Source organism: Maniola hyperantus, chromosome 28, assembly GCF_902806685.2.
Source record: "Maniola hyperantus chromosome 28, iAphHyp1.2, whole genome shotgun sequence".
Classification (NCBI taxonomy): Eukaryota; Metazoa; Arthropoda; class Insecta; order Lepidoptera; family Nymphalidae; genus Maniola; species Maniola hyperantus.
In genome coordinates, this window is record NC_048563.1 from 5,937,452 (window position 1) to 5,957,674 (window position 20,223).

A 20,223-nucleotide genomic window follows, 5' to 3' on the forward strand; every position below is an offset into this window, starting at 1 on the left:
AGAAAATGATTGTTTGTCTACTTTATCACGTGATCGTAAACGCCTGTGATTGGCCGAAAGGTTGATGACGTCAACTGCTTGAAAACTCGTAGTCAACAACTAGAGTCCTTAAACATCAGTGAATAACAATTCAAAAATATTTTCAAAAAACCGGTCAAGTGCGAGTCAGGCTCGCACAACGATAAGGTTCCGTACAACAGTCGTATTTTTTCGACATTTTGCACGATAATTCAAAAACGGTTTCATGTCAAATAAAACAGAAAAATTGGAAAAAAATTATTTTATTACTATTATGTAGCACTTTTACAATTTTAAATATTATAAAACTTAAAATAATTCTATAAATATAAATTAGTAATTTAAATTTCTATATGAATAGGTATTATACCTACTGCCTATACACTAGGTATAGCTTCACAAGTATAAGTCAAAGTCAAAGTCAAATGATTTATTCAAAATCCGTACCCTTATATAAATGCGAAAGTGTGTTTGTTTGTTGGGTTGTCCTTCAATCACGTCGCAACGGTGCAACGGATTGACGTGATTTTTTGCATGGGTATAGATAAGGACCTGGATAGTGACATGGGCTACTTTTTATCCCGGAAAATCAAAGAGTTCCCACGGGATTTTTAAAAATTTGAATTCCACGCGTACGAAGTCGCGGGCATCAGCAAGTAGGTAATAAATTACTCTTTTTGATGGTCAGTTGTTGGATTTGTAAGATATAGTGGTGATAATTATTACGCAAACTTAAAGCTACGAGGGTTCCAAACGCGCCCCGGTAGTATAGTACGAGGCAGGTCGAGATGGCAATCGGGGTATGGGGGGATCGCCCCGCACACCCGCACGTCACTCGCGCTCGCTCGCACTGGGTTAGTGGGATGTGGCACCCAAAAAAGGGGTCTCCCAATTTTTTTTGTTATCGTATCGAGGGAGGGTTCAAATTAAAGAAACCAATGCTGATTTCATAAATATTAGTATACTACAACATTCAAATTTCAGCGTTTATTAATTAAGACGATCGATCATAGTCGGGTTTTTAACTTTATCTTGTTTCCTTTTGAGGTACGGAACTCTAAAAACACACTGTATAACGAACTTAAAAGAAAAACAATCACAGCTAAGTAGGCTTTACAAGCTAACGAGAACTTGTCGACCAACGCTTAAAATGTACTTGGCTCTCATGAGCAGTTTACGAGATTTTCAATTCACCAGATTCGCAACTCACCAGATTCTCAATTCACCAGATTCGCAACTCACCAGATTCTCAATTCAACAGATTCGCAACTCACTAGATTTTCAATTCACTAGATTTGGTATAATCGCACAGAAAATGAAGATCTGACCAGAATTGAGAATCTGGTAAACTGCTCATGAGCGGCGGTACTTGGTACTATTTTTAATTGTTTTTATTACTTGTTTATATAAAACTGATAGATGACGCCCGCGACTTCGTCCGCGTGGATTTAGGGTTTTTAAAAATCCCTTGGGAATTCTTTAATTCCGGGCAATAAGTAGCCCATGAAGGTTGAACGGATGGGCCGTGAAAAGCTAGCAAACAGACAGACACACTTTCGCATTTATAATATTAAGTATGGATTTGTTAATAGTTTAAATGTTAATCGCTATCTAGGTCGGAGTCGGAGTCCTTGCGGCCGCGGATGGTTTTCTTGCTCTGTATGTGCAGCGCGCGCTGCTTCTTGGCCTCGGCGGGCGGCAGCGTCAGGTCCCCCGAATACTCGATCACTTGGGACCTGCGACACACACACTGCTAGTGATCTCTTGAAAAGAGCAACCGCCGAGTTTCTTGCTGGTTCTGCTCGATAGGAACGGCATTCCGAACCAGTGGTAAATTAAACCAGTTGACAAATCAAAAGCACTTGTAAAAGTTTACTTGAATAAAAATCTATTCTATTCTATTCTAGTTGGTACGGCACTGCCAGAGTGAACTATCCACGGAAACTGGCTGGTTTCCGCACTTAAACGTTTCCGTCTGTTGTGCGTGCATCGCCCCTCCCCGCTGAAGTGCACCACCGGCACAAGAGGCGGAACAGCTCGGACCGTGATCGTGGACCAGTGGGTGTTTGAGGATCCGGACCGCAGGGCACGCGGGGATCTGCGTTTTCGTGCACGTCTGCCCCAGAAAGGGGAGAAATACTCAAGGGGACAAGGAAAGGATACAAAGAAGTTGTAGGGAGTCAAGAAGGCGCCCCGGGAAAGAGCCACCGAGCAAGTACCGAACGGGCGCCCTCCCGCGTTTCGGCACATATAACCGCGAGGTTGGTGGGGCCGTGGGAGGTGGTGGGTTGTATCCACGGAAAGAAGTTAGTATAGCGCGCTCTCTGCTTCTGTTTGTACCTACTGTAATACTATGTCGATCTAAAGGCTACACTAGTGAGATCACCTGGCGATCCTCCACTCGAGCAGATCCGTGGTGAAGTCGTCTCGGTTGCCCAGCTCTGTGAAGCCCACTATGAAGTCTGTGGTCTTGTTGGCCTTCACGAGTCCAATTGTGGGAATCACGCGCACCTTGAGCCGACCTGAGGATAGGTTATTTATTATAACTAGTGTCAGACTTCAGCCATCTTCAGTCAAAAAACACCTTCGGCTTCGGCCGAAATGAGCCGTAAAGTAATGTCACACGCTACCGGTAATATCACACGCTACCTGCAGTGTCACACGCTAACTGCAGTATGACACGCTAACTGCAGTATGACACGTTACCTGTTATGTCACACGCAACCAGTAATGTCACACACTACCTGTAATGTCACACGCTACCTGTAATATCACATGTTGCCTCCTAATGTCACACGGTACCTGTAATGTCACGCGTGACCTGTAATGTCAAACGTAACCTGTAATGTCACACGTGACCTGTAATGTCACACGTTACCTATAATGTCACACGCTATCTGTAATATCACACACTACCTATAATGGCACACGCTACCAGTAATGTCACACGCTACCTGTATGCATCACGCTATCTGTAATGTCAAGCGCTACCTGTAATGGCACACGCCACCTGTAATGTCACACGTTACCTGTAATAGCACACTTGCCCTGTAATATCACACGTTGCCTCTAATGTCACACGCTACCTGTAATGTCAAGCGCTACCTGTAATGGTACACGCCACCTGTAATGTCACATGTTGCCTCTAATGTCACACGCTACCTGCAATGTCACACGCTACCTGCAGTATAACACGTTACCTGTAATGTCACACACTACCCGTAATAGCACACTTGACCTGTAATGTCACAAGTTACCTGTAACATCACACTTGACCCGTAGTGTCACACGTGACCTGCAATATCACACGTGACCTGCAATGTCACACGTGACCTGTAATGTCACACGTCACCTGTAATGTCACACGTTACCTGTAATGTCACACGTTACCTGTAATGTCACACGATACCTGTAATGCCACATTACCTGTGAGGAATGGAGCCCTCTCCACATTGAGCTTCACGAATCTGGTCTCCACATGTTTCTTGGCCAGAGTCCTAAGGTGCATGTCCACGATGCGGCAGCGCGGCGCGTCGTCGCGGTAGAAATGGCACACTACATTCTCGCTTTTATTACATACAGTGAAGAATTCTTTTTCGTCTGACAGCTCTGAGTATTCCCCGTGGCCCTGGAATGAAAGAAACAAGTAAATTAAAAAAACAGTGGTATTTTGGATTTTCAAAGTAATTGTAGTATCGAAAATAAAAATTCCATAATTTTGTGAATTGAAACCATTTACATATCAAGTTAGTTTGGGTAAAAACTGATCAGTTACTTTATTTTTTCAAAAAAAAGCTACAGCAAACCTTTGTGATAGGAATTTATTGCGAATATTACGCATTTTTATTTAGTTTTCTGTTATAAATTTAGTATTGAAGGTGTGTAAAGTCATTTATGGTGCAAATAAATAAATAAAATAATAGTCACCATAGCAAGCCACTCCTGCTTCTGAATGGCGCGCTGCTTCATTTCGGCGATGCGCTGCTGTCTGATCACTTCCAGGTCACTGTTGTCCAGTGTGTCTAACCTGGAAGTCAAAGTCAAACAATTTATTCAAAATAGGTAATAAATTACACTTTTTGATGGTCAGTGGATGGTTGTTGGACCTCCAAAGAGCCATAGAGAAGAAAAGAACAAGAGGTTGTTGGATTTGTACGATGATATAGTGATGATAATTTTTACGCAAACTTAAAAGGGTTCCAAACGCGCCCCGGTCTGAGAAGCACCCACAACAAACTCAGCCGGGGGGATTTAGCGTTTTTTTTTATCATATCAGTAATCATCATCACCTGAGTTCGTTTTTGCCAGCGTTCTGGTTACACCCTGTATATGTTTGTATATATTTACCTTTCCAATTCATTGTCCAACTGCTTCTCGACGGTCTGTGCCACCTGCTGCAACACCTGCTCCATGTCTGCCAGTTCCTACAACAGAGTGCAACTGTACTTTACTCTGTCAACTGCAGTACACTGCAGAAAATAATGTATAGTCAAACCGGCCGAAAAAATATTCCAAAAGATCATAAGTCAGTACTTATACATTCAAAACGCTAATGTAACTGTTTGGGTTAAGGTCCAATGTCAAATGACGAATAATTACAAGAGAGATTTACGTTTTAAATATCCTGTGGGAACTTTTTTATTTTCCGGGATAAAAAGTAGCCTATGTCCGGCCCTTGGATGCAAGCTATCTTTGTACTTAATTTCGTCAAAATCGGTTGAACGGATGAGTCGTGAGAAACTAACAGACAGACACACTTTTGCATTTATAATAATATTATTATGGATGAAGAGAAAATGTTAGTAACAGGGTCAAGTCGGTGACCTCATGCGGCATCCGCACACATGTTACTAAGAAACGAAAATACAGACACACTTACTGCTTGTACGGTGATGCGAATAGCGAGAATCGATCACAGTGATACTTATTATTATTTCACAACAACAATCACGATTTTATTTCTATAACTTTCTAATGAAATTCACAAAACAAAAGAAACACCCTTAGCTTGTGTTGAATTTGTTGACAAATTTTTGACAATTTTGCATTTTTTGAAGATGTCAAAGCCAAACGTAAGTGTCACTCAAGTCTGACATTGAGAGATTATCTATCTTTGCAATTTGCAAAAAGTGTGACCGATTGTGGCAGATTTCTACCATTTGGGCAGATTTGACTACCTTATTTTCACTTTTTTCCAAGGCGTGTTCCTTAAAAGCTTCATATGAATGGATGTTACCCTCCGATGTCGTCGAGCCCTAGGACTCAAACCCAAACTTCTGTCGAGCGCTACTTTCTTCAGTGACTTCGCTGCTCAGCACGTAAATAATAATTACAGATACTATCTGTCCCGGCTTACTCACGTGTGTAGTCGACGTTAGCCCGACTAGTTTCGAACCCATACGGGGTCCTTTTTCAAGGGAGTCCGTCCGCGCCCGCGCCGCGGTTTTGACTGCGGGGCGCACGTGCCGCTGCCCGTAGAGCCCGTTGTGAGGGTGGCTGGGGTGGGGGGGGGAGACAGCTGCCGATCGTCTCCCGACAGTTCCTGCTGTTCTTCATCACTGGAACCGTCACCGAAATCCAGGCACGCGGAGCTAATGGTGTCCCGTCCCACGACTGATGCCCTTGTCTTAGCGTCAAAAAGCGGTTTCCACGCTGAGGGTAGCATCCATCCATTGTCACGATTGAAATTCGGGTGGCGACTAATTTCGATCGCTTCCCGTATCTTCCGCGGTACTAGAAACTTTTCCCGGGACAACACGGAAACCTTGTCGAATCGTATGTAGTGCGTCGTACCCGAATTCTGGATATGTTCTGCTATTGCTGACCCATTGGTGTCTACATTTTTGACGCTGCGTATGTGTTCCATCACTCTCATCACAACGGGCTCTACGGGCAGCGGCACGTGCGTCCCGCAGTCAAAACCGCGGCGCGGGCGCGGACGGACTCCCTTGAAAAAGGACCCCGTATGGGTTCGAAACTAGTCGGGCTAACGTCGACTACACACGTGAGTAAGCCGGGACAGATAGTATTTATAATGGAAATCACTCACGGTAGTTTAAACGCTAAAATAATTACAGAGTTTATTATTTTACGCACTTCGCTATTCATCTCGGAATGAACTTGAGAGCACAGAGTACATTGAATATACGGCTTTCGAGAGCTTTACTAAATTACATGAAAACGCTTAAGTACTTAAAATTAAGTTTACTTGAAAACTTCATACGTGTAAATTAGGCTGTGAAATTAGCCTTTATGCTCAGAACAAAATGACGTGCTCTCATCAGAGAGTAGGGTGATTTGTGAAGGCTATGGCTAGAACCCAGAGCCGTAAAACCAGTTAAAAAAGATTGTGAAGTGGTATTTTTCACTTTCTTGCTTTTATCTTGTTTCTACTTTCTTGTTAAATAATTAAATTTTGATTTTTAAGCGTTGATTAGAAATTAATGAATAACAGTGCGCCTACTCAAAGTGTTATTACTTATTTTGTGTGAAAAAATATTTTTAGTGTTGTTTCCAATGGGTTCAAGTTATACGTATTAGTGATTCGTAAACTTTTTTACTAAAAGGTAAATACTTAATTTGGTTTGTTGATTTGAGAACTGCATACCGGTTTTACGTTAGGACTTAGGACTTGAGCGCAGGCTCCACAAAACTCAAAAAGCCCGCAACGCATTTTTTTATTACCATGGGCTGAAAAACAGATATGGCGGCATCGGGCGGATCGAAGAAAAGCTGATGGCGCCGAGAAATGTCTTGCGAACTTACGGCTTCGTGTGGTTTTTTAATCGCTGTTTTGTTATTATCAGTCGAATAATAATGCTAAGGGCGTAAAATAAGGGGTTGAAATTTGTGCATTCCACGCGGACGAAGTCGCGGGGCATAAGCTAGTATTTCAATAAATTGAACTTTACCAGAGCCATCAAATACTTTCAAAAATTCATAACTCGTAATTTATTAATAGTACAGAGTTTGTTTGTAGTACACATAGAACACAAAGTACATAATATTATGTATTTTTGGAATACATAGTAGGTAATGTGTTCAAAAAACAAATTCCGTCAATATGTAGGTACTGTAGATGAAGTCATGAGCTATAATAGCTAGTAATATAAATTAACTGTGTGTTTGTATTTTACAGAACTGCCCTGTAAGTGCAACAAGTGACCCATGTGAACTAAAAACCTCAACATGGAGGACAGTACCAAGCAGTCAATACTTAACACAGGGCTCATAATACCCAAAGAGGAGATCAAAGAAGAGGTAGAAATAACTTTCGAGGATGACTGTGAGGATAGCAAAGAGTTTCTTGTGCTTAAAGAGGAGTTGTCCAACTCCAGTCTTCCAGAAGAGGAGTACGACCAGACCGTGATGCCCATCAAAACAGAACTGACCTTGAGTAAGGAGATCAGTGAGATACGCAGTCGGCAAGAGATGCTGGAGCACGGGGAGCCTTCGGGATACGTAGAGATTAAGGTGGGTGCTTTTTCAATCGGCTATGGAGCTACAGTACGCGGCCGAAAGTGATGCACATCGGCCTTTAGAATGACATTTCGCCTTTGTAGAGCGTTGTCTCTGTCACTCATACCTATATGAGGTTTTATCGGTACAGAGAGACAATGCTCTACAAATCTCGTTTTAAAGGTCGATGTACATTATTTTCTGCCGCATACTGTAGATGCATTTGACGATACCAAAAGTACATGTAAAAGTTAATTTGAATAAAAATATTTCTATTCTATTCTGCCGATTGTGTCATCATCAACCCATCGCCGGCTCACTACAGAGCACGGGTCTCCTCTCAGAGTGAGAAGGGGTTTGGCCATAGTCTACTACGCTGGCAAAGTGCAGATTGGCAGACTGCACACCACAATGTTCACTCCTTTGAGAACATTATGGAGAACTCTCAGGCATGTAGGTTTCCTCACGATGTTTTCCTTCACCGTGCAAGTGATATTTAATTGCTTAAAACACACATAACATGATTGGTTCGCACATTGAGATTTTGGTCTCTATCATTTGTATGGGATTATGTAACAGAGACAGCACTACACTAACTTCTTGTATACAAACTAGACGGCTTCATTGAACCTCTGTATGTATACGCTCACTTTGTTGGCAGGTGGAGCCGATGGATGAAGCTAGTATTCCCGCACCCGAGCCTTCAAGCAGTAAGTGATATTTATAATTTAAGCCAAGGAATTCAAAATAACGTTATAGAAATGGTATTTACTAATGATTACTATAGAAAAATTACTGGAGCACCCCAATGGTTCTCAAAAACTATCTATCATAGAAGCATGTTGCCAAAGCAAAAGGTTCAAGTCCTAGGGCCCTTTGGTGAACCGGTGAAAAAAAGATGGATACCGAACAAAAAAAAATTGCTCATGCAAAATACTACTGCCCTCAAATACTATATAAACAAAGTATAATAGTTTTATTTTAAGGTGCACCAAAACGCGCACTGATGTTTCACTAGTCATCAGCGTGTTGATGCTTCTTTATCATTTCTATACTTATTCTGAATTCTGTGGCTGATACAAATACAATGCGCGACCGCAACTGTTATAGCATCATCATCATCATCAACCGATACACGTCCACTGCTGGACATAGATCTCTTGTAGGGACTTCCACACGCCACGGTCTTGCGCCGCCGCCATCCAGCGGCTCCCGCAGACTCGTTTGATGTCGTCTGTCCACCTAGTGGTGGTTTTCCAACGCTGCGCTTTCCGGTGCGAGGTTGCTATTCTAGCACCTTGGGACCCCAACTCTATCGGTTTAGAATTACTATTATTTACTTGCGTTTAATTTAATAAAAAAATACACATTGGTACTGATTCTGAGCACAACTAAACTTTACGGTATTCGCATCCTCTTCTTACTAATGTTATATGAAAAGGACAGGACACAGCGCGTAGGGAACTGGTTTTTTTATTTGAATTTGTCGGCGCCGCGTTGTTTTTATTCACATACAAGTTAGCCCTTGACTGAAATCTCGCCTGATGGTAAGTGATGATGCAGTTCGAGATGGAAGCGGGCTAACCTGGAAGGGGTATGGCAGTTTTTATTAAACCCATGCCCCTTTGGTTTCTACACGGCATCGTACCGGAACCTCCGAAGCCTCCCACCAGACCAGACCAGAAAATTAGAAATTATAAAATTCCGAACCCCTGCCGGGAATCGAACCCGGGACCTCCCACTAATAAGCCTACAGCGCTCACCACTGCGCCAGAGAGGGCGTTAGTTTATACGTTGCGGTCGCGCTTTGTATATTTGTCTGTCTATATGTTTATATTGTGTCATGTGTCCACTAGCAATTAAACTTGCAGAAGCTCTGGCAAGTCACTTGCATGTTACTTGCATGAAATTGCAGATACTAAAATGCTTTTTAAGCGGGATGGGAGCCAGTGTGGCAGTTTGAAAAAAGTAGTTTTTTGGGTTCCGTACCTCAAAAGGAAAATATGAACCCTTATAGGATCACTTTGTTGTCTGTCTGTCGTCGTGTTTGTCATGAAATCCTATAGGGTACTTCCCGTTGACCTAGAATCATGAAATTTGGTAGTTAGATAGGTTTTATAGCACAGGTAAAGGAATAAATCCGAAAACTGTGAATTTGTAGTTGCATTACAAAAAAAATTAAATTGTGGTTATGAACTAATAATTAGTATTTTCAATTATCAAAGTAAGATAACTATATCAAGTGGGGTATCATATGAAAGGGCTTCACCTGTGCATTCTAAAACAGATTTTTATTTATTTTTATGCATCATAGTTTTTGAATTATCGTGCAAAATACGGAACCCTCGGTGCGCGAGCCCGACTCGCACTTGGCCGGTTTTTTACCTATGTAGAGGATGTCTAGTTCCGTGTCTATGTCCGGTTTTCCTTTTGGGGTACGGAACCCTAAAAAAGTCTAAAAAATCCCTTTTTAGGGTTCCGCAGTAAACAAGGAACCCCTATAGTTTCGCCATGTCCGTCCGTCTGTCTGTCTGTCCGTCCGTCCGTCCTCGGTTAATCTTAGAAACTATTAGTGCCAGAAATCTGTAATTTGGCATAGGTATAAATATTAAATTTTGATAAATATTTTTAGGGTAGCTCCCCTACATGTAAGAGTCAAGTGTGTCCCCCCCCCCCCTCTATCAGCCAAATGGTAGTATATAGGAACGTGAAAAAATTCACAGCAGTATTATATATAATCAATTTTAAAGGAAAACTATCATGGCTAAGTAGAGTTCACAGGTTGAGGAGTTACATCTGTTTTTCGAGGATTGTGACTACGGAACCCTACACTGCGCGTGACCCGCCACGCACTTGGCCGGTTTTTATTTCACATTTCTCAACCACCTTAATGGAAAAGCTTACAGAAATGGACAAGGACAGCTAGCTGCAACAAAACTTGCTAATGGACACTTAATCTTTGATACGATGACCGACAACCAGCCTGAGCAAAGGTGCACTGTCCACTTTTAACTTTTAAGAAAAATGTGACTGACTGACTGACTGATCTATCGACGCACAGCACAAACTACTGGACGGATCAGGCTGAAATTTGGGATGCAGATAGCTATTATGACGTGGGCACCGGCTAAGAAAGGATTTTTGAAAATTCAACCCCTAAGGGGGCGAAATATAGGTTTGAAATTGGTGTAGTCCACGCGGACGAAGTCGCGAGCATAAGCTAGTTGGTTGATAAAAACCATTGATGGATTGCTTGCTCAAGTTGTTTACCGGTCACTAAGGGTGAGATCTATAGAGCGTACTCTGACTTAGCTTAGACTTAAGACAGAGCTATATCTCTCACATAAATCTGTCTCGTTTTGACTCAAACTTAAGTCTGAGCAAAGTGAGAGTGCGCTCTACAGATCTCCACCTTGCGCAAAACCAGAACTGCTATCTGAACACTAGGCATAATGACTCTTTAGGTTCAGAAACCAGACCAGAGAGAAGAAAAAGAGGCTCAGAACAAATACCTGTAGAAGTAGCCCTATTGTGACTCTTACTGTTAGAGCGAGATAGCTAAATGTATTCAAGCTCTTAATTAGAACGTGACGAATGATCATTTTTTGTCTTTATCACCGTGGCCACTTTTTTGTTTCATCATGATCATCATGATGAACCCATCGCCGGCTCACTACAGAGCACGGGTCTCCTCTCAGAACGAGAAGGGTTTGGCCATAGTCTACCACGCTGGCCATGTCCGGATTGGTAGACTTCACACACCTATGGAGAATTCTCAGGCATGCAGGTTTCCTCACGATGTTTTCCTTCACCGTTAAAACAATTAGTGATATTTAATTAATTAAGACGAACATAACTCCGAAAAATTAGAGGTGCGTGTCCGGGATCGAACCCCCGTCCTCCGATTAGAAGGCGGAGGTGGCGGACGTCCTAACCACTAAGCTATTACAGCTTTTTTTTGTATGGTAGCTTACGCACTAAATCAGACTTCCGTCATCCTATTTTTCTCAGTCATCCGTGAGAATATCTCGGATGTGTTCCGAGTTTTTGTATCCGTATTTTCACGTATTCGGATCGGATGACTGCGTAACCGCTCCTAGACTTAGACAACTGTAAGAAAGGTATCTGATCTTGAACCTGCGCAGTAGATGATTTATCGTTTAGTTTAATGTACATATTGGATGGATGGATGTAAGCAGCGGGTACCTTCTGTGTTACTATGCTCTCCTGGTACTTTATTCATACAAACTACAGTTGGTGTCACGTTAAAAACCTTTTGACCTTATACATGCGCAGCGGGAGATTCATTAATCTTCATATTTGGTGTTTCGTTGAAATGCCTCGACCTTGTACCTGCGCAGTGGGTGATTTATCGTTCTATTTGATGCATAAAGACGTGAGAAACGACGGCGCCAGTGTCTATAAAAGTATTATAGCTGTCAGTATCAAAAGGCATCTGATCTTGAACCTGCGCAGTGGGTGAATTATCTTTATAAAGAAGGTGCGACGGCGGCCCGTCTCAGCTCGCTGGATGATGTCAGTGGGTACCTCCTGTGTTACTATGCTCTCGGTACTTTATTCATAAATACAATACAGTTGGTGTCACGTTAAAAGTCTTTTGACCTTATACATGCGCAGCGGGAGATTCATAAATATATTTGGTGTTTCGTTAAAATGCCTCGACCTTGAACCAGTGCAGTGTGTGAATTATTTAATTTATAAAATAAGGTGCGACGGCGGCGGCTCGGCGGATGATGTCAGCGGGTACCTCCTGTGTTACTATGCTCTCCTGGTACTTTATTCATATACACTGCAGTTGGTAACACGAAAGGACCACCTTGAACTTGCGCAGTGGGTGATTTATCTTTTTTTGCGGTACAAAGTTGGAAGTGCGTGCCCGGAATCGAACCCAAGACCCCCGAATATGAGGCCTGAGAAATGAGGAGATCCGTAGGAGAACTAGAATAACCGACAAAGCTCAACGGGTTGTGAAGCTGAAACGGCAATGGACAGGGCACATAGTTCGTACAAGATCTTGTGGTCCCAATGTGTTAGAATGGCGACCTCGCACCGAAGACCCCCGGGCCCCGGGCGATATCAAACGAGTGGCAGGGAGCCGCTGAATTCAGGCGGCGCAAGATCGTGACGTGTGGAAGTCTCTAAGAGACCTATGTCCAGCTGTAGACATCTAGCAGTTGATGATTATGATGAACTTGTCTCACTTATGATATTGTGTCAGTATTCTACCACCAGGACTTATGATGTGTCAGTATTCTACCACCAGGACTTATGATGTGTCAGTATTCTGTACCAGTTCGGCAAGAAGATTCTACTGAAAAGCAAAGTGCCTCAAAAGGAAAAAAATTGAACCCTTATAGGATCACTTTGTTGTCTGTCTGTATGTCAAGAAACCTACAGGGTACTTCCCGTTGACCTAGAATCAAGAAATTTGGCAGGAAGGTAGGTCTTATAGCTGACGTGAGGTCAAAAATCTGTATGTCGTGCAAAATGTCGATAAAATGCGATTGTAGTACGGAACCCTCGGTGCGCGAGTCTGACTCGCACTTGGCCGGTTTTTTATTTATTTGTTTCTTTCTTTCAAATAGCTACTGATGGTGAAGATGGTTTAAATACTAAAGATGCAAAGGAATATCGGGAAAAACTAGCTCAAACGGATGAGCAAAGAGTTACATATCCGATCCGTTGAAGGCGTTTTTGGTTCAATGTACAAAAGCACCAAGCAGATGCCAGAGTGTTATCAAAGGTGTATAAAAAAGAAGCTGTTTCAACTGGTGATGGAGGCGGAAGATGACATCGCCGAGACTACAGTGTGTACAGAAAGTCCTGGAAAATGCTGAAGGGTATGTATGTATACTGGTAGAGATGCACTCTCTACCAGTGTTATTGCGGGTGCCCATATTTTTGAAAGAAAGAAGAAAGGAAGAAAGAAAACTTTTTTTGACATCCGAGGATGCGGATGAGGAATGTGGATGCGTATGAGAATGTCTGAATGAATGCAAATGTTCCGCATTGACGGATGCGGATATCCGTAATAGCCCTGTTGGGTACAATTGGGTATTGGACAGTGGCGTGCAGCTCATAGAGGCATAAAAGCACTGCTTACCCAAGAAATAGTAACCCTAGTTGAAATAGCTTAATGTTCAATGTAAGTAGGTACCTTCTTAACTACTGCTTACCCTGGCTTTGAACCCTGGCTTTGAACCCTGTGCACGCCACTGGTATTGGACTACATGAAAAATAAATTATTTCTCAGTGTTTGTCTTCCAAAATACGTAAAATCCACGTCCTTTGTTAGTTTTAAGTGTAGTAACCATTTTGAATTATCGATTAAACTAAAAAAGTACGTCATTATGATGTGACGTCACATTCCAGTATTTCATAGAATATTGCATACTAAGTGCGCGTTTTGACGTTTGATAAAAAGTTAGTGATTTGACTGGTCGTCAAATACCATATTGTACACTTTTTGACTGATCAGATATCAACTCGCAAACACGCGCGCGGCGCGCGCCTCTCTGCTCTGGGGTTATTCCCGTTGAGTCACACCCCCGTGTGTAACACTGTGACACAAGGTGCCTAAAATTTCAAAACATTCCCGTTGAGTAACACTGTTATACAACGGGAATTAAGCCCGGCCCACTTTTTGCATTTAAAATATGAATAGTGATAGCTCCAAGTCATACTTGAGAAAATGGTTTTTCGATCCGTATTTAAGGGCAGGGCATACCCAAGAGCGAGGTACACGATGTGTAAAAATATAAAAAAATTAGACTTATACTAAGATACGTAAGATTTTTTTACACCTTTATTAACTGTTATCCAACCACATAATCAAAATAGCGACCTAAACACAAGAAGTATTTAATAGTCGTCGAGTCTCGAGTCGGAACGAGACTGGAGTAAACTGTAAAACCGTCAAACACCCGTATTTATACAAATCGATTCAAGATGGCTGCCCCGCCACAGATTGCGTGACATCGGATGAGTCAAATATTGTCTAATTCATTAAACTACCTTCAATAAGCCAACAAAAGATATTTAACATTCTTATGTGCAACACTGCAAGATAATGACAACAGCGCCATCTGTATGTGATTTGATAAATTAAAATTAACTTATCAAATCACATATAGATGGCGCCAGTCTAGCCAGTACGCATCTCCGCACAGCTTCGGTGGATATTGCTGAAAAACATCTCTTCTCGTCTCCGCTTCAGACATCTCCGCACAGCTCCCCTCTGGTGGAGTCCGGGCCTTACTTTGAATCGGTGTGACACTTTATTTAAACCCATAGCCTTTCTCGGTTTCTACTCGGCTTCGTACCGAAACGCTAAACCGCTTGGTGGCACGGTTTTATCGGTAGGGTGGCGCCTCCCACCCAACGCAATGTGTGGAATTTTTTTTGGTTTTGGGTTGAACCACACACGTGCATTACTATCACATCTAGCACTGCGAGCACTATTAACATTAGCATATCGAATAACTTGAAGTTTTTACCCATCCTATAATCCATCCGCCCAGCGTGCTTAAAAATTTACTTCAAAATTGCTTTTCAATTTTGAAAATTTCACCTTCCAGGCGCTCTCCTGCCGAAGAGACATCGGAAGACGAATCGCGGCAGCGCTGCAGAGAAGCGTCACCGTTGCACTGTCTGCGACAATCGGTTCCAACACAAATGTAATCTAATCACTCACATGCGGACTCATACCGGAGAGCGTCCGTTTTCGTGCGAGTATTGTGCGTTTACATTTAAAACCTCGGGCACTTTGAAGGCTCATACAGTACGTCACACTGGTGAAAGGCCATTCGCTTGTGAGGTCTGCCATTTAAAGTTCGCACAAAAGAGATACTTGGTAAAACACGTACGCATCCACACTGGGGAGAAACCGTACGCGTGTGACTTGTGTGACGCTAAATTCCGGGAGAAGAACGACTTGAATTATCACATACTCGCTCACACCGGGGAGAAACCTCACGCTTGTAAGGTCTGTGACGCTAGATTCATTCAAAGATGTCGACTAAAGTCTCACATGAGGATCCACAGCGAGGAGAAACCGTATGTCTGTAATGTATGTGAAGCTGAATTTGCAGTCAAGCAAGATCTAGCTAATCACAGAAGGACTCACGCTAGTGAGAGGTCGTTTGTGTGCAGCATCTGTAGCGAAGGGTTCTCTAGAAAAGAAATGTTGACCTTCCACATGGTGACACACACGGACACCAAGCTGTTCTGCTGCAACGCCTGTGATTGTAAATTTGCGGAAATTAAGTTTCTAGCCGAGCACGTGAACATTCATGCTAAAAAATAGATTAGAAATATTTTTTTTGCAAATATACTTTTGAATCGCCAAATGCATCTACCAATGTACACCTGGTTCGTAATGCCTTTCCTACCGAGAAGAACTAGCAAGAAACTCGGCGGTTGCTCTTTTAAAAGATTTTTTTATGCCATGCAATGCTGGGCGAGTTTTTTTTTTTTTTTTTTTTAATAGATATAGCGAGCAAGCGAGCAGGCGGGTCACCTGATGTTAAGTGATTACCGCCGTTTAAAATTAACTGTAAAGTAAACATTAACTGAAGTAAATTTTTATAAAATAAATAACGAGAATGATGTAAATACATGTGTAAACATTATAAGAATAACTTGAATAAATATGTAGGTACATATAAAAAAACGTTCGTCGTTTTGTTGAAAACCTTTATTTTTATTGTATTCTAGTGCTTGTATAGTAGTGCTTTTGAATCGTCAGCTAGTTTACTTAACATTTGGTTCGGAATGCCGTTTCTACCGAGAAGAACCAGCAAAAAAACTCGGCTGTTATTTTTTTCAAGTGTTCAATTTACAATAATATTATTATACCATACTGTACAAGCAATTGCAGCCCCGTGCATTGCTGGGGAGAGTCAAATCCAAGCTTTTTATCATTTACATTGTCTTCGACTTTATAGTATGCTTTTTAGGAGCATACTTTTGTTTTTTTATACTTGTGTAAAGGCAAGTCTAAAATTGATTGTAGAATTAAATTATAAAATATTACACTCATTCCCACAAATGACTTTCTCACTTTCCGGAGACGGAGCGTAGGAGTTGCGAGCTTATTACGGTTCCTAGTTTGCCTGTCGTGGAAATCACCGTCTTTTTTAGAGTTCCGTACCTCAAAAGGAAAAACGGAACCCTTATAGGATCACTTTGTTGTCTGTCTGTCTGTCGGTCTGTCAAGAAACCTACAGGGTACTTCCCGTTGAGCTAGAATCATAAAATTTGGCAGGTAGGTTGGTCTTATAGCTGACATTAGGGGAAAAATCTGAAAACAGTGAATTTGTGGTTACATTGCACAAAAAAATTTAATTTGTGGTCATAAACTAATAATTAGGATTTTCTGTATTCAAAGTAAGATACTATATCAAGTGGGGTATCATATGAAAGGGCTTCGTTTGTGCATTTTAAAACAGATTTTTATTTATTTTTATGCATCATAGTTTTTGAATTATCGTGCAAAACGTCCAAAAAATACGACTAGTACGGAACCCTCGTCGCGCGAGCCTGACTCGCATTTGGCCGGTTTTTTGTTACTGAGAATGTTTTGTGGTACAAAAATTATATTATTGTAAATACATCCTATTTCCTTAAATTTCTCTCGAGGGGAATAGCGCGGTTTTAAGTTATAAATTGCGCATATTTTGTGATACGAAAATTTTCCTAATATCTGCCGCTTTACCCCAAAGATTCCGTACGATATAATACTGTGGAAATAAACTTTATACAATTTTTGCAGTTTCCACGTCAGTTACCTGTCGAATCTTTCTCACGTCGTAAGCAGTAGAGCTGAGTTTACCAGCAAGTGTAGATATAATATGGTCGTTCCATTGAAGCTTTGCATCTAACGTGAACCCCAGGAACACGGTGGTCTCCTCTACTTTCAACATTCTTATTCCTATCGACTTTAAATATAAAAGACGTATCATCTGCAAATATCTACTAATACAAATATAAGCTACTACAAATATAATAATGGGGCCGATTTTCTTGTATACAATCTCTAAACTAAACTAAATTAACAGGCCTAAATCTAGTGCCATCCTTTTCCGCAAGCAACATTATGAAAGGGTTAGCAATAGATTTAGGCGCGACATTTTAGTTTAGTTTAGAGATTGTGTACAATGGAATTAGCCACAATATCTACCTAGTAAATGTATTTTGATATACATGATGAAATGTAAAGAACATCGAAACATTAAAAAAAATCTTTTACCTTATCACTGACATAGAAAATCGTGTTATACAACCACCTACGACTTACTAGCTGTTGCCCGCGACTTCGTCCACGTCCCGCGGCAACTGTCTTTTCCCGTGGATTTTTCTCACCTTTCAAACTTTCCTTGGACTTCTAGAAATATTTGAAAACCAAAATTAGGTAAATTGGTTTTGCCGTTCTCGAGTTTTTGTGAGACTTACAAACGTCAATTGATTTTCATATAAAAGAGAAGAAGAAGATAATGTGAGATGGTGCGAATAAAAATCCGAAAATAATTAGACTGAGTTTGTTGTAGGCGTCTTCTCAGAGCAGGGCACGTTTGGAGCCCTCATAGCTTTAGTTTTAAGTTTACTTACTCAATAATTATCATTATTAGTTTAACTATTTCGTTTTTAAAATCTCAAATGACATTTAAAAGATGTAGTGTCACTTTGAATAAATGACAGACTATATTTAGGGTTCCGTACCTCAAAAGGAAAAACGAACCTTTATAGGATTACTTTGTTGTCTGTCCGTCTGTCTGTCAAGAAACCTACAGGGTACTTCCCGTTGACCTAGAATCATGAAATTTGGCAAGTAGGTAAGTCTTATAGCTGGTATTAGGGGAAAAATCTGAAAACCGTGAATTTGTGGTTACATTACACAAAAAAAATTAAATTGTGGTCATAAACTAATAATTAGTATTTTCAATTTTCGAAGTAAGATAACTATATCAAGTGGGGTATCATAATATGAAAGGGCTTCACCTGTGCATTCTAAAACAGATTTTTATTTATTTTTATGCATCATAGTTTTGAATTATCGTGCATAATGTCGAAAAAATACGACTGAAGCACGGAACCCTCATTGCGCGAGCCTTGCTTCGCACTTGGCCGGTTTTTTTGAAAAAAATTATCTAGTGATTTTAGGCTTATATCGTGGTGTACCGACATACCTATTATAATGTACCTAACGGGTACATTACATACAACGATTCATACATGATTCTGCGATAGGTACCGATATTTCGACCCAGTTACATGGGTCGAAATAAAAATGTCGATAGCTCAAAATCATCATACGAATCGTGGTACGTACCGTTGGTTACATTATAAAATTTTACCTTGCAGGTGTTTTTCTGCTGAAGAGATATCCGAAGAGGAACCGCAGCAGCTCTGCAGAGAAGCTTCACCATTGCACTGTTTGCGACAAGCGGTTCCATCAGAAACGTAGTCTAATCACTCATATGACGACTCATACCGCAGAGCGTCCGTTTTCGTGCGAGTATTGTGAGTTTACATCGAAAACCTCAGGCAATTTAAAGGCTCATACAATGCGTCACACTGGTGAAAGGCCATTCGCTTGTGATGTCTGCCATTCGAAGTTTGCACAAAAGGGTCACTTAGCAACACACATGCGCATTCACACTGGAGAGAAACCGTACGCGTGTAACTTTTGTGACGCCACGTTCCGGCAGAGAAACTACTTGAATTATCACATACTCGCTCACACCGGAGAGAAACCTCACGTTTGCAACATCTGTGACGCCAAATTCATTCGAAGATATCGTCTAAAGGCTCACATGAGGATCCACAGCGAGGAGAAACCGTATGTCTGTAATGTATGTGAAGCTAAATTTGCAGTCAAGCAAGATCTAGCCAATCACAGAAGGACTCACGTTAGAGAGAGGTCGTTTGTATGCAGCATCTGCAGCGAGAGGTTCTCTACAAATGAATTGTTGACCTTCCACATGGTGACACACACGGACGCCAAGCTGTTCTGCTGCAACGCCTGTGATTGTAAATTTTCTGAAATTAGGTTTCTAGTCGAGCACGTGAATATCCATGCTAAAAAATAGAATAGAAACATTTTTCATGCAAATAAACTATTACAAGTACTTTTGAATCGTCAACGGAATGTCTTTCCTACCGAGAAGAACTAGCAAGAAACTTGGCTGTTGCTTTTTTAAAAGATTCAATTTACAATATTATGCCATGCAATGCTGGGCGAGTTGTATAATAATTTATATATGACGTGAAACGACGATGATGTGAATTTTGTGACTACCCACATTTACAATAATCGTGAACTAGCTGATGATCCACTGACGCGTGATTGAAGGACAAACAAAAAACCAACAAAAAAACACTTGCGCATTTATAATAAATAGATACTTATTTAGTAATAATATTGAAATTATTCTTTGTATGTTTCAGTAATTATTGTAATTCCGGTGTCACTCTCTGAATACGTGACATTCCAATTTCACACGTGCACATTACTGTTTAAAATTAACTGTAAAGTAAACGTTAACTGAAGTAAATCTTTACAAAATAAATAACGAGAATGATGTGAATAAATGTGTAAACATTATAAGAATAACATGAATAAATATGTAAAAATCAACGTTCATAGTTTTGTTGAAAACCTTTATTTTTAATGTATTCTACACTAAAAGTGAACTTTTACAAGTGCTTTTGAATCGTCAGCTAGTT

The 20,223-nt window shown here is 41.0% G+C and overlaps 4 protein-coding genes across 4 annotated transcripts in view; 3 read left to right on the forward strand and 1 right to left on the reverse strand.

Moving 5' to 3' along the window:
• The window catches only part of LOC138404408 (zinc finger protein 271-like), a 124,422-nt gene that overhangs the window by 77,744 nt on the left and 26,455 nt on the right, over positions 1-20,223 (forward strand). The window lies entirely within an intron of this gene.
• LOC117995044 (thioredoxin domain-containing protein 9) lies at positions 266-5,064 on the reverse strand. The gene is made up of 6 exons (XM_034983030.2): positions 4,898-5,064; positions 4,366-4,442; positions 3,946-4,045; positions 3,445-3,646; positions 2,405-2,540; positions 266-1,754 (listed from the first exon to the last, which is right to left on the reverse strand). The coding sequence occupies exons 2-6, from the start codon at positions 4,428-4,430 to the stop codon at positions 1,619-1,621; spliced, it is 639 nt and encodes a 212-aa protein (XP_034838921.1). The 5' UTR covers positions 4,431-4,442; positions 4,898-5,064; the 3' UTR covers positions 266-1,618.
• The window catches only part of LOC117995020 (zinc finger protein 84-like), a 40,863-nt gene continuing 26,916 nt past the window's right edge, over positions 6,277-20,223 (forward strand). Inside the window, exons 1-3 of the mRNA XM_034982999.2 lie at positions 6,277-6,584; positions 7,157-7,491; positions 8,138-8,186. Of these exons, the coding sequence (XP_034838890.2) occupies positions 7,207-7,491; positions 8,138-8,186 (334 nt within the window). The 5' untranslated portion in view covers positions 6,277-6,584; positions 7,157-7,206. The remainder of the gene's footprint in view (positions 6,585-7,156; positions 7,492-8,137; positions 8,187-20,223) is intronic.
• LOC138404426 (gastrula zinc finger protein XlCGF57.1-like) lies at positions 12,322-15,957 on the forward strand. The gene is made up of 2 exons (XM_069508299.1): positions 12,322-13,337; positions 15,075-15,957. Exons 1-2 carry the CDS (start codon positions 13,328-13,330, stop codon positions 15,800-15,802), a joined length of 738 nt encoding a protein of 245 aa, XP_069364400.1. The 5' UTR covers positions 12,322-13,327; the 3' UTR covers positions 15,803-15,957.